The 25,104-nt window shown below is 40.5% G+C and overlaps 1 protein-coding gene across 8 annotated transcripts in view; it reads left to right on the top strand.

The window, feature by feature from the left end:
* The window catches only part of CLCN3 (chloride voltage-gated channel 3), a 102,554-nt gene that overhangs the window by 35,581 nt on the left and 41,869 nt on the right, over positions 1-25,104 (top strand). For 2 of the 8 annotated variants that reach the window (XM_027964641.3, XM_027964638.3), the window contains exon 1: positions 11,011-11,194. The exons of 5 other annotated variants lie outside the window; for them this stretch is intronic. In XM_027964641.3, the coding sequence (XP_027820442.1) occupies positions 11,116-11,194 (79 nt within the window). In that variant the 5' untranslated portion in view covers positions 11,011-11,115. Of the gene's footprint in view, positions 1-87; positions 236-11,010; positions 11,195-25,104 lie in introns of those variants that run through there. One more of the 8 variants, XM_060411064.1, reaches the window with a different exon arrangement.

Below are 25,104 nucleotides of genomic sequence, written 5' to 3'. Positions count from 1 at the left end.
TTCTTCCTGTTTAACATATTAGCTAGGTTTACTTTATAATGTTTAGGAGTCTTGTTTTTTCCTTTTTTATTTATTGAACTAATATAGGTGTATTGAGAAAAGTTTTGGTTTAACTGGATACATATGGCGCCAGTGGAGTGGCAGGAACTGTCATACACCCACGTTGTCACAACCGTATCACACGGGGCCCCCAAATGAAGAGTCATCAGGAGGGAAAAGCCACAGGATAGAAGAGGTAGGCTACGTTATATCCAGCACCTTGGAGTTAGTCCTGTCAGCACTTCTGTTTCTCATCTTTCTTATCTAAAAAATGAATGTGAATTATCTAGTCTACTCACCCAACTCAGATTAATCTTGGAAACAAAATAGAACAATATAGTAGAAGAAATTGTAGAAATGTTACTGTTACAACGTGTGAGTCCTTTGTGGCAGTTTTGGCCTGGGTTCTCAAAGGTTATCTGTACTTAGTCAAACAGATTACATCATGACATTCACATAGGTTATCCTGGATTCATAATAATCTCATACAGTTAACTGCAGGGTTTAGCGATGACTCGGGTTGCCTTGGAGAAGTGCTGATTCTAGACCTGGGGTTAGGGAAGATACAAGGGGTGTAGTACCAGAAAGAAGGAAATGCTCAGAAACAAAAAGATCAAGACGGTCAAAGGAACACTGGAAGGAGCCTGAGAGAGCACCGTGTGGCCAAACCTGGAACCACTTGAGCACAAAAATAAGGTAGAGCTGGATTATATCCAAAGCGTAAAATCAATATAAACGAGTTCATTTATGCGACGTAAATGATAGGAACTGATATAAATGGCTGAACATTTTACAAGTGGGGGAGAAAAGACAAGTCTCCTGGATAACTTCTGTAGCTGTCCCACCCTTGAGGAGGAGCTGCCTTCCTCCCTCCTCCCTTGATGATGGGCTGGATGTGGTGGCTGACCTCCCAAGACTAGAGCCTGGGACACTAGGAACTCCGCAGTGGAGGGAGCTGGCCAGCACCGTCATACCAGATACTGGGGGTGCCACTGCCAGTGAGGCCGCATGGACATCGCGTACCCCCAGCATGTGACGAGAAGGCCACTTGCCTTGGTGATACTCTTTCCAAAGACTTATAACCGCAGTCTAAGCACAGGAGGAACTGTAGACAAAGCCAGACTCATGGGGACAAGGTCATGACAAAGAAGGAGAGACTGAGGAATTGTCAAGACCAGACGAGTTGAGAGACGCATTGCCTAAATGCAGTGTGGTGTCCTGGATGGGACCCTGGGGTAGAGAGAGGACAGTGGCAGAGGCTTGCGAAGCCAGAGAAAGTCTGGGCTTTCCTTAGTGGAAGTGTACTGATGTCAGTTTCTTAGCGGAGAAAAACATGCCCTGGACACACAGGACATGGTGAAAGTGAAGGGAAAGGGAAAGTTGTTCAGTTGTGTCCGACTCTTTGCAACCCCATGGACTATCCAGTCCATGGAACTCTCCAGGCCAGAATACTGGAGTGGGTAACCTTTCCCTTCTCCAGGGGATCTTCCCAACCCAGGGATTGAGTCCAGGTCTCCCGCATTGCAATCAGATTCTTTATCAGCTGAGCCACAAGGGAAGCCCAAGAATATTGCAGTGGGTAGCCTATCCCTTCTCCAGTGGATCTTCCCTACTTAGGAATCAAACCAGGGTCTCCTGCATTGCAGGAAGATTCTTTACCAACTGAGATATGAGGGAAGCCCACATAGGATATTAACTGGGAATTAATATTTGAGATAGTAGTCTGGGAAGCTGAGTGAGGGATACTCAGCACCTCTTTGTACAGTCTTTGCCACTGTCTTACATATCTAGAATTAGTCCAAAGTACCATTTATTTAAAAAAATGAGTCCAAAAGCATTAACTTATAAATAATAAAAGCAAAATGTGCTTATTGTAGAAAATGTGATTGATAGAAATTAAACATGCTAAATTAAGATCGCTCATAATCCTGCTACCCATAGGTAACTGACAGTTTTGGTGTATTTTTTTCTAGACTTACTTCTATGTATTTTCCATCCAGCAAGTAATTGTTAGGCTCCTTTATGGGCCAGACACCACGCTAAGTGCTGGAGAGGGAGCAGTGAACAAGAGTGATGTGAGTCTCTCTCATGGAGTCTGGGCTCTGCTGAGAGAGAAAGCACCACTGAAATAAATAATAATCCCATAGGAATCAATGACAGTGGTGTTATGGTAAATGCTGTAAAGAGGCAGTATGGGTGTGAGGACATATAAGTGAGGGAATCTAAGATGCTCATTGGAAGTGAGAACTGAAAAATGAGGAGTTGAGCAGGTGATGGGGGCAGGGAGTGGGGTTCTGGGAGTTGGGGTACAGTGCGGGTACAGTCGGGAGATCCTTGGGGAGGATGGAGTTAGGGGCTAGAGTGGGAAGGGACTGTGGCTGGAGGGGTAGTTAAGCAAGACTGAAATTCTGCATTTTAAGGTGTTGGCCCTTTTTCCTAAAGAGTGATGGGGGAGTAGCATGGTGATAGTAATTTTAGAAGATTGTTCAGCTACCATGTGGATTGGAAGGTAGTGAGGCAGGGAGGTGAGTGTCGTCGGTCAGAAGGGAGGTGATGGGCTCTCTGATGGGCAGAGTGACCTGCAGAGCGGATGGAGTCAATAGAGAATCCCAGGTGAATCAGGCCAGATGTGCTGCCGGGATGGGGGCTGGGGGTGAAAGGGAGAGTTCTGTGTTATCAGCATGTGAAGCTGGTAGTGCCATGCACAAGGTGGAACCTGGGACCTTTTTCAGTTAATATTAAAAACATTGCCTTCTGTCACAAAAGCATACCTTAGCTTTAATGGCTGCATCATATTTGAATACATGAATGTGTTCTAAATTCCTGGAAAAAAAATTATTGGGAGAAAGGCATTTATTAACATTAGTTAATGTGTAGTGAATACATTTTGAAAATGGATGGTAGAATTGTTGCTAAAAAGTCTAAATGCTGCTAAGATGGTTGGAGTTGGCCAGTTTCTGTAAATAAGAATAATGAAGTTTATTTGGTGTCAGCTGCAGGTAAAACACGTTAATAACATAATCCAATGGTAATTTTTTAGTAAACTCGGTATCCTCGCCCGGCAATTTGTAAGCAGAAACAAATTACTGATGGTTTAATATTATGGTACAGCTCAGAAATCTAAGAAATGTATTTTGAGTTAGAATAATTTGACTATGCTACAGCTTTTCAGAGGTTGGTTGTGCATGCGGTCTTCAGCAGGTGACAAAGTTGATTTTAGTTTCATCTGGCATCTCCCAGTAACATTGGTGGCATTGTTCTGAGTGAGACATTTGCCTTTAAAGTTGAATTTGGCAACATAAGCTGAGCCCTTTAAAAGAACATGAAATGGCTATATCATGAGTCCTCAGTAAAAGGGTTTTTAGAAATTCTTAAAGTTAACAATAAAACAAGGCCACTATCATTTAATGGCTTTCTGTCGGGAGAAGGTCAAAACTCTTTCACTCTGCTCAGAATTATTTTTAGAAATGAGCAAATAATTCTAGGGTTCATCTGATACTTACTCTAAGCACTGTCATGTTCTTAATACACATGACACCCTTCAGATTCTGTTGCCAACTGACTTGTAAATTTTCTCTGCACCTGTATCTCCTACCTAATATATGCGGAGTAGGGGACTTCTGAATTTATGTGCATGGATATGAGTAAGGGCATGTGTTTAGGGAGAGCTAACCCATGCTAAGTTTATGAAATGCTGTAATTCAAGATGTTACTAACAAACTAGGAAAAAGAAGTTGGTCTGGTAAAGGGATGCCTTAATGAAATTAGTCTACCAATGGCAATCAAGTGGTGGTTGGATATTCTCAGAAAGATCACTGGGAGGATGTGAGCTTAGTTTTGATTATCATCTATAGAACCTGATGATATTTCCCTCAGATGTCACCTGTAATTATTGTTAATTGTTCTACAGAAAGAAGTCCATAGAAAGTTACGGAAATTGCTAGGTCAGTAATAATTGTTTAGTATTACACTCTACCTCCTTACCCTAATGTCATGATATAATGAATTATTGCTCTGTGCATGGAGACCATTACTTATGAACTGTTCTTGGAGAACTGAGAAAACAGTCAGTTAAATCCTGTTTTGTGCAGTGGTTCCAGTTAAGAATTGAAAAAGGCTTCAGAAGTTATGAAGTAAACCTATAAAATCATCCGTTGAGGTAAATATTAATACCTAAAATCATAGGGAATCAGTGGACTTGTTTAAACAGTTCTAAAACACTAGCATTTAGAGGAAATTCCTTGGAAGATTCTATGCTTAGAACAAATGAAAGTCAGAATAGATTATTATGAACCTGTCAGTGTAGATTATTATGAACCTGTTACTTGTAACTTGTTTGAGACTGTAAATAAGATTCGACTAGAGGGGGTTAGGATAGGGAAGAAAAAAGAATAATAAATTCACACTAAATGCTAATAGACTCAGAGATGGCAGGATGAATTTCTAACTCAAAGACTTTTGAATTGTGACGTATAACACACATCATGAAAGTGAAAGTGAAGTTGCTCAGTCGTGTCCGACTTTTTGTGACCCCATGGACTGTAGCCTAGCTCTCCCTCCATGGGATTCTCCAGGCAAGAGTACTGGAATGGGTTGCCGTAAAGATGCATAAAGCATACTTGTACAGGACGAGTTACTACACAGCAAGCACTTTTGCAACCTGCTCAGATTAAGAAAATAAGCATGACTGCACTCCAGCAGCTTCCTGACCACAGCCCTTTCCCCCTCCCTAGAGATATATAGTGTTATCTCTCTGTCTGGTCACTTTGTTGCCTTCCATTATGGTTTGATCATCTAGATATGTATCATTGGGATTATCTCGTAGCATGCCCTGCTTTTGAAGATTAAATAAATTGAATCATACAGTACATATTCCTTTGATTCTTGCTTTTACAAAGCATGATTTTCAAGACTCTTCTTTGTTGCAGGGAGTAGCTGTTGTGACGTTGCTCTAGACCGTGTCACTCTTTTGTCCATATACCACAGTATAGATATTCATTCTGCTACTGATGGAGCTACTAGTTCTTAACTGTTTCTGGTGGGTACAGACACTGCTGTTTTCAATACGATCCGTGTATCCTGGTGGGTGTGTGCACAAGTTTCATTGGCCTGGGTGTGACTTGTCGGGTTGTAGGCTTTATTTTTTATAGTGTTGATTCAGTTTACACTCAGGTGAGCATGTATGACAGCTCCACCTTCACCAACTGCTTGGTGTTGTCTGACTTTTGCTGTTGTCCATCTGCTGACTGTGTCATGGATTCTGATTGTGGCCTTAATTTGCATTTCCTTGGCACATTTTTCATGCTGATGGACTATTTCAAAAAAATTTTTTGAAGTACCTATTCAAGTCATTTGCTGGTTTTTCTATTGACCTGTGTGTCTTAGAGATATGTAAACATTAGTCATTTTCTATATACAGGCTTCCCATTACATGAGTGTAAGTATCCTTTATTCTGTGGGTGGTGTCTCATTCTCTGTCTTTGTCTGGCCTGCTCTAACAGAAATAGCACAGGCTGGGTGGTGGCTCTAACAGTGTGCATTAATCTCCCACAGCTCTAAAGGCCGGCAGACTCCATGTCTGGTGAAGAGGGGCCGCTTGTGGTTCCTGGTCTGCCATCTTCTCTGTGTCCTCCAGGGAGCTCTGTTATAAGGACACTAATCCCATTCATGAGGGCTCCACCCTCGTGACCTAATCACTTCCCAAAGGCCCCACCTCCAGATGCCACCACACTGGTGATTATTTCTCTCTGTATACATTTTGGTGGGATACATTCTCCTAATGGACAGACCCTGTTCATCAGATGTTCTTAATTTTAATATGGTCTTGGATAATAATGTTTTGTGTTATGACTAATGGTTTTTGTGTCTTGATGAAAAATTTCCCAGCCCTTAGGTCATGAAGATATTTCTCCCTGTTATTTTGTGAGAGCTTCATTGGCCTTCCACATTCAGGTCTATAATCATCTGAGCAATTTTTATAAATGTGTGTGGATTAGGGTGTATATAATTTTTTTTTTCATGGATATAGCCAGTGGTCCGAATACCACTTATTTAAGAAAACCATTGTTTACACAGTCTTTTATAGTGCCACCTTTGCTATATATCAACAGGCATATATAAAGGAGGGTCTATTTCTAGACGCCCTATTATGTGCTTTTGGTTATTTTCATAGCTTTGTGTCAAAAGCACTCTGTTTAAATCACTATAAGTCTATAAATAGTCTCAGTGCCTGGTAAATAAAGCAAGTCTCCCCTGTTCTTTAAGAGTGTCTTAACTATTCCCAGGCCTTTTTATTTCCATGTAAGTTTTAGCAGAGTTTGCCACAAAAAAGTCTCTTTTTTTTTTAATAAAGTATAGTTGATACACAGTGTTGTTAGTTCCTGTTGGGATTTTGACTGTTATTTTATTAAGTCTGTAGATCAGTTTGAATCTTTCAGTTCATGAACATGATATACTTCTCCATATACGTGTCTTTTTAAATGCCTTTAGTTTTCCTATTGACTTCTGTCTTCATTCTTTATTACACTTGTTTCTAGGTAATTTTTAAATGCTATTGCTATTTAATGCAATTATTTTAAAATTTAACATGCTAACTAACTGCTGGTATATTTTGAAGTTCAGTTGTTCATTGAATATTGATTTTTAAAAATTTATCCACTTTAACTCTTACTAATTCTAATGACTTATTTGTGATGTCTTGATGATATAGTCATATCATTGGTTAGTAGTGGAAAATTGAGCCAACTTCTGCACTGAGGTCTGTTTTAACTACTGTTCAGCTCTAGGTAGTGGTGGTTGTTTTTCTGTATATATTGCATTATGTATGTCTAAAAGATGTTTCTTTTAAAGGCTACTACATCTAAAAAATAAATAATTCCTTATAATCAGTGATCTTGGGTATTTCACATTTTCCCAATTGTTACATTGAAACTGGTTGATAAATCCTTTAAATCTTTTTAAAAAATTTCTACAGGTCCCTCCCCACTGCCCCTGTTTTTTGTTGTTGTTGTTTGTTTTATCATTCATTTGTTGATGAAGAAATCTGGTCATTTGTTTCCCATTTTGGGTTTTCCTAATTGTGTTCCTGAGCTCTCATTTAACATGTTTCTATGTTTTTTTGTTTCCGGTAAATTGGTAGTTAGATCTAAAGGCAAAAAATACTTTTATTTTTAAAGTACTTCTAATGTAGATTTTTTGGGTCCTGTGGGTTAGGAAGAGCTGAAAGATTATATATAGCTATATATGTGTAGTTATAGTGTATGGTTATACACTATCCTGTGTATGCCTGCCTCCCTGATTCACACACCTCCAGACTCCCACATCAGTTTGAGGGTAGAATCAGGGTGCATTTGGAAGTAGAGACACCTTCCCCCTTTGAAGTTTTAAGTCCTTTTATGTGCTGCCAATTCTTGGTTTTGATTCTTCAGAGGTTTCGTCCTGAGTGTCGACTTAAAATGCACAGCGTGAGAATTGTGGGTTAAACTTAATTTGGGGCAAAATGATGACTATAGTCAGGGAGACAGCACCTCAGATAGGTCTGAAAAACTGCTCCAAAGAGGTGGGAGGTGGGGAGGTCAGTATGTTATTGTGGTGGTAAGGGTGGGAGGATCGGTGAGGATCATCAGCGGGCTCATGACTAGTCATGAGGAGCAGAGGTCACCATGGAGGATTTCAGTGCTTTTCTAGATAAGAAGAGATGCAAGAAATGGGCTCATAAAATTGGCTTCTGAAAATACCTAACTCTCTGAAGACCTGTCCTGCCAGTTTTCCCAGAGCACGGAGTGCTCCGTTCCTGCTCTCTACCCTGAACTCTTTTCAGGGGGTGTTGAAGGTCAGCAACTGCAGCGGCTCAGGATTTGATCTCACGTAGAGGCAGATGGCAAGTGCCAATTTGTAGCTGATCTAGATATCCCCCCACCCCACCCCAGTGCCTTGGAATTCTTGAACGTGTCTTCTCTCTTTAACTGTAATTTAGGTTCTTAGTCTGATAATACCTAACCTTTGTCCAAGTCCTCTGGCCGCACCCTCCAGTTTACCTTGTCCTTTTTTCTGAAGTATAATTAGAAAGCACCTGAGCCTAAATAATGCTTTTACTGGAAGAGAATGTGGCAGCCATGGACCCCATCAGCATAAGAAATTTGTTTACTTCTGAAATTCTTTAAATTTCCAGATTATTTTAAAAGGTTTATTTCAAAATTAATGAGTAATGTATTTGTTTTTAAAATTGTCAACAATGTAGAGCTGTATACAGTAAAAACTGAATGTACCATCAGCCTCGCCACTTCCATCTCATTCTCTCCTGAGTGACGACAATTAAGTCTACTGCATCTCATTCTAAACTTAACTCTATACCGATATACTGCATATAATACAAACACGCCTACATACAGAAATACAGTGTTCTTTAAAAATACTCATTTTACTCAGGCTACAAAAATGTTTCCTATGCAACGCCATCAGTGTATTTTATAGGGAAAGTATTCCTCCCCCTTTAGTTAGTGCTGGCTAGCTGTCAGTTTTAGTTTTCCTGTGTGACCAAGTTGTAGATCAGGACAAACAGATGAAGAGAATACCTCCAAATACCAGGAAAACTTGTAGATAGCTTTTCATCTGATAAAAAGGCAGGGAAGAATATAAGTAGTATAAAATGAAATTATGTCTAAATGTCATATAGAATGCATTTTTAAAAGTCTTGTAATAGTAGAACTTGACATACCAAAGTACCAAAAAGGACCAAATTTACTCTTGGTTAATTTAGCAAAGTTGGCTCTTTGTTTAAAAGTTAGATTTCCTTGTTTAAAAAAAATCATTTCAGAGGTTGGGGGCTGGGACAGGACAGGATTGTGGAGGGGAAGAGGGGTGGTGGGTGGGCTGGGCTCTCATGCCTTTCTCCATGTGGAAAAAAGGGGGAAAAAATCATTTCCAAGAAAATATGAAGAAAACAGAAAAAGCCACCCACAGTCATATCATAAATGCTAATACCAGAACCAGAGACAATTAGATAGAACATTCCTGTGGCAGTAACTTGTCTATATTCCCTCCCCAGAACCCTTTTACTCACAAATCCCAGGTGGGGTTTTATAAGAAGGTATGTCTTTCTGAGGTTCAAACTTTCTGAAATAAAAAAACTGATTTAATCTAACTTTTAAAAAGTTCCCAGATCACTACTAATAACTAAGATGTACTAGACAAATGGTTTTTGCAGTAGTCATGTACGGATGTGAGAGCTGAACAGTGAAAAAGGCTGAGCACCAAAGAATGGATGCTTTTGAACTCTCGTCCTGGAGAAGACTCTTGAGAGTCCCCTGGACAGAAAAGAGATCAAACCAATCAATTGTAAAGGAAATCAACCCTGAATATTCATTGGAAGGACAGATGCTAATGCTGAAGCTCCAATACTTTGGCCACCTAATGCAAAGAGCCAACTCATTGGAGGAGACCTTGATGCTGGGAAAGGTTGAAGGCAGGAGGAGAAGGGGATGACCGAGGATGAGATGGTTGGATGGAATCACCAACTCAATGGACACAAGTTTGAGCAAGCTTTGGGAGATAGTGAAGGACAGGGCAGCCTGGCGTGCTGCACTCCACGGGGTTGCAGAGTCAGATACGACTGAGCAAATGAGCAACCACTAGACCAGCTGAGTCTCTCTCTCCTCTTTACTGTCATCTGAGTCCTTTCTTTCCTTCTCTTGCCTGCAATTCTCATGTAAAATCATTGAATTGGAGTAGACCTTAGGGTTGGCACATTCAGTGCTTACAAAAACACATTTTACAAAGCCCCTGCGTCCTGTGGAACAGCTTCTAATGAATTTTCGTTAAGTGGCATTGCCCCATCATAGCTATTTCAGAAAAAGAATCTCGTAGTCTGGGGAGCAATCACCTGAGAGGCAGCTGTAAAAATCTGAACTCAGCTTAAATGAGCATCAGCCTTTTTTTCTTTTGGAATGACAGTTTGAAATGAAACATACTTTGGTAGGTTAAGTTCTACTCTTCAAAGACTTTTTAAAAATGCATTCTATATGGCATTTATAAGTAATTTAGTTTTATACTACTTATGTTCTTCCCTGCCTTTTTATAAGATGAAAAGTTCTCTGCAAGTTTTCCTGGTATTTGGGGGCACTCTCTTAACCTGTTTGTCCTGATTTACAACTTGGGCATACAGCGAAAAATAAAAATGATACTTTTTGAAAATAAAAATGATACATTTTGAAACGTTCTGTAGCCTGAGTTCCCTTATTTCTAAATTTCATAAAATGTCTAGCAAAGAGACCATTAAAGTACATGTTAAGACATACTTCACTAAAGCCCCCTCCCCCCCACCTTTTCAAAGCACACCGAAAATCTTTGTGAGGTAGGAAATGTAGAAGTCAGGAGAGAGGAAAATCTCCCAGCTAGTAAGTCTCTTTTTGGATAGTTTGACATACTAACAAAGTTACCTAGGATATTAAGTTTCTTAAACCTCGATGTCTTTCTTAACTAGCTGGTTCCTGAAGGAAGGAGGCTGCTGAAGGGGATTAGTAATGGTCCAGTTACTGAATTTTTGAAGCCAGAGTACAATTTAGATATTTAAGAATAGGCTTTAAAGCCAAATGTCTTGAAGACTTTGGTATCTTCCGTTTCTTTATCTTTATGATTCACGTGACGTGGTTACATATAAATTTGTGTATTTATATGGTAAAATCGCGTGGCCTTTTTAGCGTGTCATTCCCACTTACCTACATTGGGAATGAAAAGGTTCATTCCTTGTGTACACGCATAATTTCTTTGCACAGCTCTGTATTGAGAAATCGAGAAGTAGGTTTCTGTCGCCTTGCTGTAGTTGCCCCCTTGCTGTGGAGGCTGTTTGGTCTGTCACCCCTGGGCTTAGTCACCATCACACGTAGCGGGGCCTGATTGATGGGGAGGCGAGCCCGTCGCCCTGGCAACCGTGGCGCCTGGGTGACGTCAGCCCGCGAGGCTGCGCGCGCCGACAGGTCGGGCATGGCGACTACCCAACCTGCTGCGGCGGGGTTCCGGGGCGCGCGCGGGCGGTGAGCTCGCGAGCTTTCCCTCGGCTTCTTCCTGCGGACATCGGCCATGGACGCTGCCTCCGACCCCTACCTGCCCTACGACGGGGGCGGAGACTGCATTCCCCTGCGGGAGCTGCACAAGCGAGGTAACGCGGGCTGTGGGGCTGGTCCCGGCCGCACTGAGGCCGATGGAGGTCCTGGTCGGCGGTTCCCTCCGTGCGCAGCGCGGCGGCGGTCACTGCGCGCACAGGTCCCGTCGCGGGGCGCGGGCGGCGGTGCTTCTCCTCCTTAATTCAGGTGCCACTGGGTTTCAGCTGCTGTCGCTTACCGTGGAGCGCTGCACCCCGAAGTCAGTTCTAGGAGAAGCTCTACCTGCTTAAAGAGGAACACATTTTCATGTCAATATTTTTTATTTAGTGTGCTTTCAGCTGAGTGACTACATTGTCTTCCATAGGTATCTGGTAGTAATTAATGGAATGATACCAACATATGGAATCATTTTCACACATCAGAAAAAATAATAGTAGTTTGTAAAAACCAGAAAAGCACCCAGCATTCATGTAAATCTTTTTCGGCAGGCACTGCCAGAACAGATTACATGTTAATTAAACTGCCCTTTTTTCATTTTTCTTAAACTGATTGTTCTAAAAATAGGCAGTTTTAGAAACAAAAAATTGAACCTCAAGAAAAATCTCTGAGCTAGATGACTTTGAATTTATAAACTTCATATTATAAACTTAACTTTTTAAAGTAAGGAAGTCATTATTTTCCTGAGCGTATTTAGCCTCTTTTATTTAAAATATAGTTTTTATTCTGATAACATCTTCTTTTGGTATTAAGTTCCATTAGAATTAAAAAAAGGTAATATATTTAACAAGTGTTTTGAATTGTATCTTCTAGACAATATTTTAGGCTCTGAACAGTTGTAGCATCCTGTGGTATTCTGTTGTTAATAAAAGCATGCTTGAGAAAATGAAGATCATGTTACATATATTGTACTTTTCTCTTAGTTACCTCTTTAGTAAGGTATGTATATGTGTGTATATACATATTTATATACATATATAAATTATTTTAGAACATTTGGGGAAATACCTAAAAGCATAAAGAAGAAAATTAAATTTTTTCATGGTCTTTGATCCCGGAATTATTGGGATTGTTTTTCCAGTTCTAACATGTTCCTCTTGCTCTCCTTTTTCCTATGGTCTCATCATCCCTTTTCTGGTAGGAATTTTCTTTAAACAGGAAGGAATGTGAATGAATGGGACTGCTCAACTGTCACAGTATTTGCTAATCAGCAATTAAACTGTGTTTTCTTTGAGCTGTTTCAACATCCATTTGTTGATTTATAATTTACAATAAACCAGGAGACATGCGATTGGGAAATTTAAATTCCCCGTGATAGGCTTGACAGTCTTTACCACAGCTTAGGTATAGACCTCACCTCTGTATAAGATATGCAAGAAATAAGTCAGCCAAAGCTTATGTGCAAGTAGGCATGGTTCCTGATATGGTTATTACTGAAATAGAAGCTTTTTGTTTCTATTATGTTTTCACAAATAGTCCTTTAGAAATCTTGCCTAAAGTCTAAGTCTCTTCCACTGTTGGCATCGCAGATGGGTTCCTGATCCCTTGAGGAGACCTTTCCCAGCTAACCTAAGCCAGTGTTTTCGAAGTAACATTGTGTCATTGTAGTAGAAATCAGTTGGTTATTAGGCTTACTTGACTGTTCTGTAGTATCCTAGTATCTATGGATAAGAGGTTTTCCGTAATTTATGACCTTTTCTGACCTTGGGTCAAACAGAGGAACTGAAAGTGGAGAAACAGAAATCAAAAAAAGAGTCAGCTACCCTAGGAGGGCAAAATGGCAATGACCGGAAAGATCTTTGGGGGCTGGGAAAGAGTGAAGAGGCAGATAACCAAAGTGTAAAATTGTGAAGGATATCAATAAAGCAAATGTGACTGTTTACTGAATTACCGAGTACTGGAATTAGGAATTACCTGTGTAGAGTAAGTTAAATTTAATGTTCTTTGTCAAGATGAGATGGTAAGTGATGAAGGTTCCAACTTAAGTGAATAATATAGAGGCTAGAAATGTATGTAGATATAAAAATACAATCAGTTAATGTATTTTTGATGGATTAGAAATTAAAATGACATTTTAGAAATGGTTATCTTTTGGGGTATATTTCCTTCCTATACAGTTAAGTTCTTTCATAAAATGTCTCTTCCATCTTTGAAAGTGAAAGTGAAGTTGCTTAGTCGTGTCGCTCCATCTTTGCGACCCCGTGGACTGTAGCCCACCAGTTTCCTCCCTCCATGGGATTCTCCAGCAAGAATACTGGAGGGGGTTGCCATTTCCTTCAGGGGATCTTCCCAACCCAGGGATTGAACCCGGGTCTCCCGCATTGCAGGCGGAGGCTTTAACCTCTGAGCCACCAGGGAAGCCCTCTTCCATCTTTATGCGGGGCGGGGACCTTTAGTTTTTTTTTGATTCTTGGATTTGGATTTGGACTGCTAGTTTTATACTCTGACTTCCTTCCTGAAGTTTAGGTAGTTTGGAGGTAGAATTCTTGTTTATTCTAACAAGCCCTTATAGTAGATTTGATCTTTGGGATTTTTAGCATTATTTGAATACTGTTTCATTCAAAGTTTTTGTTGAGCTCGTGTGTGTGTGTGTGTGTGTGTGTGTGTGTGTGTGTGTGTGTGTGTAAGGCACTCTCGGGTGCTGGAGAACTGGAGGTGGTAGGGTTAGTGATACACCTAATAACTGAGAGGGACACACTGTTGTGGTGCTGGTGGTGAAGAACCTGCCTGCAATGCAGGAGACACAAGGGATGCAGGTTCAGTCCCTGCGTCGGAAAGATGCCCTGGAGGAGGACATGGCAGCCCACTCCAGTCATTCTTGTCTGGAGAATCCCATGGACAGAGGAGCCTGGCAGGCTACAGTCCATGGGGTCACAAAGAGTTGGACACGACTGAGGCGACTTAAGTGCTTTACCTTTACCAGTTCCTTGACGTGTAACAAACCATTTTAATCTTCACAGACTGTGGAGTAGGAACTGTTATAATCCTCATTTTCCTGTTGATGAAACTGAGGTACAGAAGTGTGCAAGAAGAGTCAGGGTTTGAAGCAGATGATGAGATTCATACCATGGTCGTAGAAACACTGCTTTGCATTGTGTACGTCCCTGCAGTAACTTGGCATGTGCAGCCTGGTAGGGATGTAGGAAGGCTTCCTAGGTTTAAAAAAACACAACCCAAGGGAGTTAATACATTTCTCATGAATGATACAGACTGCATGTTCTGTGACTCTGTTCACACGTGGCAGTGAAGGAGGAGATGAGTCTCCTTTTGACGAGTGTTGTCAAAGTTGGCACGTCCACAGGGGATTTGATGTGCGTTCCTGGTGGGGAGGATAGGCTAGTAAGTGACCCAATGGGACTGAGTGCTGGTTAGTGTTGTTGTGTCATGGGGCCAGTCATAGGGTCCTATAGGAAGGTGGCGGAATGCTGGGTCCCAGAGGACCTTGAATGCCAGACGAACCAGTTTTAAACCATAAGAGGTATGCCTTTCCTTTTTAAACCATAAGAGGTATGTTTTTTTTTTGGGGGGGGTGTGCATCTTGTGGCATGTAGGATCTTAGTTTCCTGACCGAGGATTGAGGACGGGGCCCACAGTAGTGAAAGTGCTGAGTCCTAACCACTGGACCAGAGGGATTCCCAAGTTGGTTTTTTTAGTTTGTAACTGAAGTTGTTTCTTGACATCTGTTAGCTCAGAGACAAATTTAAGTAAAGCTTTTTTTCTTCCTTTTGTAACAGATGAATTTGTCCATTTTTATTCCCTCCTGAAAGTATCAGTAGTTAGCATTCTTTGCTCATTATTTGAATAGTCATGTTCTGGATGGTACTTTTATTGCCGTAGGGGTGTTCTGTAGGTTCTTTTGTAAAAATGTTTTTAGAATTCAAATCCTTATCGCATGTCTATTGCCTTTAATTTTCTAGCCACTAGAAAATTAAATCTCTTCTTACAGATTGGTTCATTGGAGTGTAAATTACAGGAACAAACAGAGATTGTGTGTGTGTGTTTGTGCTCTGTCACTCAGTTGCTGACTTTACCCCATGGCTCCTCTGTCCATGGGACTCTCCAGGCAAGAATACTGGAGTGGTTGCCGTTTCCTCCTCCATTTCCTACTGACTCCTTCTGCCATTTCCTACTTCGGGAATCTTCCTGACCCAGGGATTGGCCCTGCATCTTTTGGGTCCCCTGCATTGAAAGGCATATTCTCTACCACTGCGCCACCTGGGAAAGCCCAGAGAGTCTTTTCCTGATTTAAAAAAGTGTTTCTGTTATCATAGTATGAAACAAAGCTGCCTTTAAGTTTATTTTGCACACAGCATATGAATTTAAAATCATCAATAAATGTATTTCGTATTACTATGTCTGGCTCTGTTCTCTAAAACTGACACTTGGTATGATTAGTTTTATTCCATCTCGTGACTTGTTGTAAGTTTAAAATGCTTTGTATTTCCAGATATCAAAATGTGAGCAAGTCTCTGGCCCCATACGTTAGGTTTATGGTTTTGGCTGTTTTACCAGCATTGAGGTTACTGTTCTGTGCTGACATGAGGCCCCAGGAGACTGGTGGCTTAAATTGTATTTTAAAGTTTTGCATCTGTTTTTTAATAAACATTTAATTTATAGTTTTTTGGTAGTCCTGTAAAACCTTAATCAGATCAAGAATGGAGATTCGCTTTAGTTTGTTTATTGTTTGCCATTGGAGAGAGCAAATTTCATGGATTTTATTATTCACATGATATGCAGGTATCTTACACACAGAGAGAATAAATTAACATGGAACTTGTTTCCAGTCGTACAGATGGCTTAATCCTCACTTCATCATCCCTACCTTCAAGAACGTGGCTTTTTATTTTGTGATATCAATAGAACTGAGAGGGAAACAGTGAACTGAGTAATTTAGCATCACTACTGACTGGTTGTGTATCTTCTGTCAGCTTCTTTGGCATTTGGTTTTAATTTCCAGGTTTTTGCAGTTCAAACAGATGGCAGCTAAATATGACTGGATGGCAGAACAAATGTAAAGAGCAAATACTTTATCATATTTATCCAGCAGATGTTTAATTGACCACCTGCTAAGTGCTAGCATTGTGCTTGGCGTTACGTCTTTAATCTTTCATTTGGAAGCCTGTTAACATTCTGGAACCTCCTCTATCAACTTAGAGCATTTGCTTTCCCCTCCCTCACCAAAGTGACCACTTCTTATCAGTAATGTCACAGAGAGAAGAAAAAAAATGTATTGGGGACCAGACTTCCTGCCCTTATTTAATGGATACCTGATACTGGATTGTAGGAAACGTGCAGAATTTTAGATTTCTGTCTGCCTTCTTTCATAATTTACAATAAAAATGCGTATGTTTTATGAGTGTGTGATGGATAGTAATCTGCCTATAAGGGTAAATGGCAAAGGTCACTGCTCGCCTATCTTTGAGACTGACTCCAGAGATAGTGAGTACTAGTCTTAGCAAGCAAGCACACGCCTGCCTTGGCATGCACGACTGTTATTTGGATGGCCTTCCCTGGTGGCTCAGACAGTAAAGAATCTGCCTGCAGTGCAGGAGACCCAGGTTTGATCTCTGGGTCAGGAAGATCCCCTGGAGAAGTGAATGGCTACCTGCTCCAGTATCCTTGCCTGGAGAATCCCTGAGGGACACAGGAGCCTGGCGGCTACAGTCCCTGGGGTCACTAAAGAGACAGGACTGAGTGATAATGCATGTTATTTGGATATTCCTTTTAGACTGCTGAAGGTGTGTGATGGTGAAATTTACCAGTTAGTTCAGTTTAAGATGTTAACAGTTACATACCATTTTTAGCTCAGTTCAGCAAATACATATTGAGGACTACTGGGTGGGAATATAAAGGTTTCTACTGGTGGGAAAGCAGATAATAATAAATGTCTGTATTTCTATTGTTTATTTTTTGTCAAATTACAAGTTTTAACATGTTGGGTTGTGACTAGTATTTAAAAAAAGAAAAAAAAAGAAGGAAGGAAATAGTAAAATTATCAGAGTATATGCCAACTAGTAAATATGCTAAACTTTGTTTTTACTTAGGGTACATATCTGTACACTATGTCAGAAGTGTTTCTAGCTGTGAGCAAGAAAAAATAGTGTGATAACCGGGTTATGAGTAAGTCCCTGTGGAGGGTCAGTTGACTTGGCTTCCTGTGCCTCAGATGAGTCTGGAGCAACCTGAGGATGAGAGTGGGATGTGTTATTGTTGTTGACCTCTGCTGAAGCACGGGGATTTGAGTGGCAGGACCAAAGCAGGGCCGGTGACAACTGTTGCAGCCACTTTGTGGTCTGGAGCCAAAGGCAGAGAGGGCTGATGACGTGAAGGGTCAGTCCTGTTACTTGTCTGAGCTCAGTGCACATGCGTAAGTGTTTTGGGAGAAGGCACCATCAACAGTCTTAATGGCCTGTAGGTGGGAAAGATTTTCTTATTTCTGTTGTAGTCTCATTTATGTTTTTACTTTTCTACCTGTGCGTTGGAATTTTATCTGCAAAACTACTACCACATCCAAGGTCACAAGGACTTACTCTTCTCTCTTTTTCTTAAGAGTTTAATAATTGTAGCCCTTACATTTTGGCCTGTGATCGTTTCTGAGTTAAGTTTCATGTATGGTGTGAGGTAGGTGGGGTCCAACTTCATTCTTTTACATGTAGGTAGCCTGTTGTCGCAGCATCATTTGTTGAAGACTGTTCTTTTCCCATTGGTGAAAATATTTATCTAATAATATAACCAGAAAACTACTAGAGCTCATTAATGAACTTGGTGAAGTTGCAGGATGCAAAATTAATATGCAGAAATCTGTTGCACTACACTAACAATGAACGATCAGGAAGAGAAATTAAGAAAACAGTCCCATTTACTATTACATTAAAAATAATAAACCGACATGAGGACACAAAAAACCTGTATTCCAAAAACTATAAGACTTTGATGAAGGAAATTGAAGATGACACAAAGAAGTGGAAAGGTATACTGTGTTCTTGGATTGGAAGAATCAGTACTGTCAGAATGACATGGATTTTGATGATGGCCATCCTGACCAGTGTAAAGTGATCCTCACTGAAGTTTCAGTTTGCATTCCTCTAATAATTAATGATTTTTGTTGTTGTTCATTGGGTAAGTCATGTCCTTCTCTTGGCGTCCCCATGGCCTGCAGCACACCGCACTCCTCTGTCCTCCACTTTCTCCCAGAGTTTGCTCAGCTTCATGTCCATTGAGTCAGTGATGCTATCTAACCATCTTATCCTCTGCCACACCCTTCTCCTTGTGCCTTCGGTCTTTTCCAATTTGTAAGCATCTTTTCATTTGCTTTTCCGTGTGCATATTACCCAAGGCAATGTGCAGATTCAGTGCAGTTCCTATCAAATTACCAGTGGCATTTTTCTCAGACCTAGAACAAAACAGTTTACAATTTGTATGGAAAGACCCCTACCCCCGACCCCCACGCCAAATAGCCGAAGCAGTCTTGAGAAAGAAAAATGGAACTGATAGAATGAGGCTCCCTGACTTCCGAGCGTATTACAAAGCTACAGTAATCATGACACAAGAGCAGAAATATAGATGAGATGTGAAACAGGAAGGAAAGCCCAGAGATAAACCCACTCACATGGGCATTTATCTTTGACAGAGGAGGCAAGAATATACAAAAGAGAAAAGACAGTCTCTTCAGTAATGGTGCTGGGTAAACTGGACAGCCACATGTGAAGTAATGATATTAGAACATTCTCTAACACCAAACACAAAAGGAAACTCACAGTGCCTATAAACAAGAGGAAAATGTAGACAGACACTGACAACACTCCCAGCACTGTCTTTTTGAATCCACCTCCTAGAGTGATGGAAATGAAAATAAACAAATGGAGGCTAATTAAACTTAAACGCTTTTTGCACAGTAAAGGAAACTGTAAACAAAACGTAAAGACAGCTTATGAAATGGGAGAAAGCATTTGCAAATGACATGACTGACAGGGATTAATCTCAAAATACACAGCTCATGCAGCTCAATATCCAAAAAAAACAACCTAATAATAAATTTGACATTTCTCCAAAGAAGACTTACAAATAGCCAAAAAGTGCATGAAAATGTGCTCAACATCACTAATTGATAGAGACATGTAAATCAAAACTACGATGAGCTATCACCTCAGACCAGTCAGAACGGTCATCATCAAAAAACCTACAAACAATAAATGCTGGAGAGGATATAGAGAAAAGGGAACCCTGCGCTGTTGATGGGAATGTAAATTGGCACAGCCACTCTGGAGACTAGTATGGACGTTCCTTAGAAAATTGAAGATAGAGCTACCATATGATGTTGCAGTCCCATTCTTGGGCATATTTCTGGAAAAAACCATTATTCGAAAAGATCCATGCACCTCAAAGTTCATAATAGCACTGTTTACAATAGACAAGATATGGAAGTAACCTCAGTGTCCATAAACAGAAGAATGGAGAAAGACGATGTACATACATACAGTGGAATATTACTTAGCCATAAAAATAGAATAGTATTTTCAGCAACATGGATGGACATAGAGATCATCATAGTGAAGCCTGATGGGTAGAGAAAGACAAATATATGGTATCACTTATACACAGAGTGAAAAATAAAGACATAGAGACTTATACATAGAGAAAAAATAAAATGGGGCTTCCCTGGTGACTCTGGTAAAGAATCCGCCTGCCAAAGCAGGAGACACGTCTTCAATCCCTGGGTCTTGAAGATCCCCTGGAGAAAGAAATAGTAACCCACTGCAGTATTATTGCCTGGAGAATCCCATAGACAGAGCAGTTTGATGGGCTACAGAACCTGGGGTCACAGAGAGTTAGCCATGACTGAGCAACTGAGCACACACACACAAATAAAATCATACAAATGGACTTACATACTAAGCAGAAATAGACCCACAGACATAGGGAAAAAAAAGTTATGATTACCAAAGGGGAAAGGGGTGGAGAACGATAAACTAGGAATTTGAGATAAATATATACACACTACTTTATAGATATAAAAAATAGATAACCAGCAAGGACCTACTGTATAGCGCAGGGCACTATACTCAATATTTTGTAATAACCTGCGAGAGAAAAGAATCTGAAAAAGAATAGATACACATGTATAACTGTATCACTTTGCTGTGAAACTAACACAGCATTGTAAATCAACTACGTTTCAGTACAAAAAACAAAACGTAAATAACATAAATTTAAAATTGGATTTTCCTGCAGGTAATTTAAAAACTCTTTGTTTAGGTTACAGGTATGAATAAAATGTGTTTCCATCGGAATGCATGAATATTATAAAGTATTGTGTCTGGGGAGAAAAGACAAAAGTCCTCTTATAAATAAAGGTTTTTTTGCAAGGAAGCTCACTCACTAATTCGAATCACTAACACTAAAACACATCGTACTTGCTGATACTTGAACTATGAAATAATGCTGTTGATATTTAAATTATAAGATGTCCGTTTTTTGGAAAGGTTGGTCATTTACTGTGCATTTTAGAAATTTGTTTTTGTGGCCATACCAGGTATAATGAATTAAGTTATGTTAAAAATCTATTGGATTTTGCTCAATATATTATCTGCAGTTCACATACCACAGCCTATGGGTAGGTGAAATCGCCTAGGTACCTGAGAGATTGATTAGTAGGTAGTTCCTGTTGGCTTATGTGGCAGCCCTGGGATTTGAATCTAGGTGTTTCTGACCTCAGAGTGCATCAGGTCATGGGATTTCTATACTGGGCCATGCTGCAGAAAAAGTGATCTGTTCTCTAGTTTCGTTGTTTTCCAGCCATGGGCAGTAGAAGGGTGGTCACGGCATCTGGCATCAGACCCCCAGGAAAGTTTTGTGTTAAAGCTGGGAGCTACTGCTTTCAGATCGTGCTTTCTTATACTCTCTAAGATCTGGGATTGTCCTGTGTCCTGTTATCCTTTTGAAGTTCAGGTGTCCAAAAAAAATAGACTCTTCTGTCTGTATATCACTGTCAGTCAGTCAACAGTCAGTACAGCTGCTCAGTCGTGTCTGACTCTTTGCGACCCCATGAACCGCAACACGCCAGACCTCCCTGCCCATCACCAGCTCCCGGAGTTTACTCAAACTCATGTCCATTGAGTTGGTGATGCCATGGAACCATCTCATCCTCTGTTATCCCCTTCTCCTGCTTTCAGTCTTTCCAAGCATCAGGGTCTTTTCCTATGAGTCAGTTCTTTGCATCAGGTGGCCAAAGTATTGGAGTTTCAGCTTTAACATCAGTCCTTCCAGTGAATATTCAGGACTGATTTCCTTTAGGATGGACTGGTTGGATCTCCTTGCAGTCCAAGGGACTCTCAAGAATCTTCTCCAACACCACAGTTCAAAAGCATCAATCCTTTGGCGCCCAGCTTTCTTTGTAGTCCAACTCTCACATCCATACATGGCTACTGGAAAGACCAGAGCCTTGACTAGATGGGCCTCTGTTGGCAAAGTAATGTCCCTGCTTTTTAATATGCTGTCTAGCTTGGTCATAACTTTCCTTCCAAGAAGCAGGGTCTTTTAATTTCATGGCTGCAGTCACCATCTGCAGTGATTCTGGAGCTGTAAAAAATGAAATCTGTCACTGTTTCCACTGTTTCCCCATCTGTTTGTCATAAAATAATGGGACTGGATACCATGATCTTAGGTTTTTGAATGTTACGTTTTAAGCCAACTTTTCCACTCTCCTCTTTAACTTTCATCAAGAGGCTCTTTAGTTCTTCACTTTCTGTCATAAGGGTGGTGTCATCTGCATATCTGAGGTTATTGGTATTTCTCCTCGCAATCTTGATTCCAGCTTGTGCTTCTTCCAGCCCAGCATTTCTCATGATGTACTCTGCATATAAGTTAAACAAGCAGGGTGACAATATACAACCTTGACATGCTCCTTTTCCTATTTGGAACCAGTCTGTGGTTCCATGTGCAGTTCTAACTGTTGCTTCCTGGCCTGCATACAGATTTCTCAAGAGGCAGGTCAGGTGGTCTGTATTCCCATCTCTTTTAGAATTTTCCACAGTTTGTGGTGATCCATACAGTCAAAGGCTTTGGTATAATCAATAAAGCAGAAATAGATGTTTTTCTGGAGTTCTCTTGCTTTTTTCATAATCCAAGGGATGTTGGCAATTTGATCTCTGGTTCCTCTGTCTTTTCTAAAACCAGCTTGTTGTATGCCCAAGTTGCGAAATCTCCCAACGACCACCAGGGAGCTGATATCCGATGCAAAAGCAAGAGAGTTTTTTATTACCAAGCTCGAGCTGGGGCTCCAACCATTACCGACGTAGCGGCTATAGGGAGGAGCCCCGGGTTTTGGATTACATTGCTTATATAGGGAGTATACATGGAAAGAAAGGATTTCTAGGTAGGGGGACGTCTGATTGGTCACTTTCTTTCGAAGGGTTGTATGTTGGTTCTTGATTGGTCCCTATTGTCTAGGTAGACCACAAGTTCCCTGAGCGTTAAGTCAGGAGATTTTGGTCTAGGGTCCGATTGGCTCGTGCGCGGTGGGGTGAGGTCAGGGGATTTCCAAAGGCTCTTTTCCCGGAATCTTACAAAATGGAGTTTTTCTTTTAACAAAATGGAGTAGCTTAGGTTCTTCACTTGAACATCTGGGAGTTCACGGTTCATGTACTATTGAAGCCTGGCTTGAATTTTGAGCATTATTTTGCTAGTGTGTGAGATGAGTGCAATTGTGCTGTAGTTTGAGCATTTGGCATTGCCTTTCTTTGGGATTGGAAAGAAAACTCTTCCAGTCCTGTGGCCACTGCTGAGTTTTTCAAATTTGCTGGCACACTGAGTGCAGCACTTTCACAGCATCATCTTTTAGGATTTTAAATAGCTGAACTGGAATTCCATGACCTCCGCTAAGTTTGTTCATAGTGATGCTTCCTAAGGCCCACTTGACTTCACATTCCAAGATGTCTGGCTCTAGGTGAGTGATCATACCATCATGATTACCTGGGTCATGAAGATCTTTTTGTATAGTTCTTCTGTATATTCTTGCCAACTCTTCTTAATATCTTCTGCTTCTGTTAGGTCCATACCATTTCTGTCCTTTATTGTGCCCATCTTTGCGTGAAATGTTCCCTTGGTATCTCTAATTTTCTTAAAGAGATTTTTAGTCTTTCCCATTCTGTTGTTTTCCTCTATTTCTTTGCATTGATCGCTGAGGAAGGCTTTCTTATCTCTCCTTGCTGTTCTTTGGAACTCTGCATTCAAATGGGTATATTTTTCCTTTTCTCCTTTGCTTTTCACTTCTCTTCTTTTCACAACTTTTTGTTAGGCCTCCTCATACAGCCATTATGCTTTTTTGCATTTCTTTCTCTTGGGGATGGTCTTGATCACTGTCTCCTGTACTATGTCATGAACCTCTGTCCACAGTTCATCAGGCACTCTGTCTATCAGATCTAATCCCTTGAATCTGTCACTTCCACTGTATAATCATAAGAGATTTGATTTAGGTCACACCTGAATGGTCTAGTGGTTTTCCCTACTTTCCTCAATTTAAGTTTGAATTTGACAATAAGGAGTTCACGATCTGAGCCAGAGTCAGCTCCCTGTCTTGTTTTTACTGACTGTAAAGACCTTCTCCACCTTTGGCTGCTGAGAATATAATCAATCTGATTTTGGTGTTGACCATCTGGTGTGTCCACATGTAGAGCCTTCTCTTGTATTGCTGGAAGAGGGTGTTTGCTATGACCAGTGCGTTCTCTTGGCAAAACTCTATTAGCCTTCATTCTGTACTCCAAGGCCAAATTTGCCTGTCACTCCAGGTGTTTCTTGACTTCCTACTTTTGTGTTCCAGTCTCCTATAGTGAAAGGGACATCTTTTTCCTGTGTTAATTCTAGAAGGTCTTGTAGGTCTTCGTAGAACCATTCAACTTCAGCTTCTTTAGCATTACTGGTGGGGGCATAGACTTGGATTACTGTTATGTTGAATGGTTTGCCTTGGAAACAAACAGATCACTGTCGTTTTTGAGATTGCTTTCAAGTACTTCATTTTGGACTCTTTTTTTGTTGACTGTGATGGCTATGGTTTATTTCTTCAGGAGGCTGATTCTGATGAGAATGACGAGCTGGGTTGAGGGTGGTGAAGATGCTTTGACTGACTCTCCCACCAAGTCTGCATGCCGTTAGGAATAGAAGTTTCCTAAAAATAATGGGTTCTGTTTCAGAAAGAAGGGAGAAAGGTTTCGAGGTGGGCAGAGACAATGAGGCTCCATCACACAGATACTAATCTAACCTGACGACAATACTGGGTAATGTAGTTATTTTCACTTTGGAAATAATGTAGTTATTTTCAGTTTGGAGGTACATCTGGTTGTTAATATTGAATATCTGGACATAGGGTTGGGAAAGAAAGTTAAGAACAAGAAAAAGGTTATAATTTAAAAAATTAGTTGGGAAAGAGGATGACTAAGTAGGTACACATATGTTCATTATATATGCTGTTTGTAATGCAAACTAGCCTAAATGATAGTGCATCGTAGCAATTAAATGTAGCAGTCTAAAGTCCATTGAAAATGATGTGTCGATGCATTTAATGACCTGAAATGGTTTTTACAAAGTGTGTTGAGTAGTGAAAATATGCTAAGTAATGGAAAGCTTATAAATACATGTGGCTAGTTTGATTTTACCTTTTTTTCTTGTAGAAAATGTGAAAAGCTGAAGCCAGTTGCCAGTTTAACTGTTCTCTCCTCTTTACTCAATTCCCTCTCCTTGCTTCCCCTGCAAACCTTACGTAACTGTATAGACTTGTTTCTCATCTGTTCTCTTTTCAGTCCAAGGCTTATTGCAGAAACTCCCTTGTACTTAAAACGTTTTGGAACCCAGAATCTCTTTGGTTACAACTCAGATGTGCTGCCGTTTAAGACTTTGCCTGTTCTTTTCCAGTTCAAAAGCCTGAGTTGAAACTCGGACGCTATAGTGCTGAGTATTGTGCTCTGATCTTCCCTGT

The sequence above is a fragment of the Ovis aries genome, chromosome 2, assembly GCF_016772045.2.
Source record: "Ovis aries strain OAR_USU_Benz2616 breed Rambouillet chromosome 2, ARS-UI_Ramb_v3.0, whole genome shotgun sequence".
Lineage (NCBI taxonomy): Eukaryota > Metazoa > Chordata > Mammalia > Artiodactyla > Bovidae > Ovis > Ovis aries.
The sequence above is the reverse complement of the archived record's forward strand: the minus strand, read 5'-3'. Positions and strand labels throughout refer to the sequence as shown.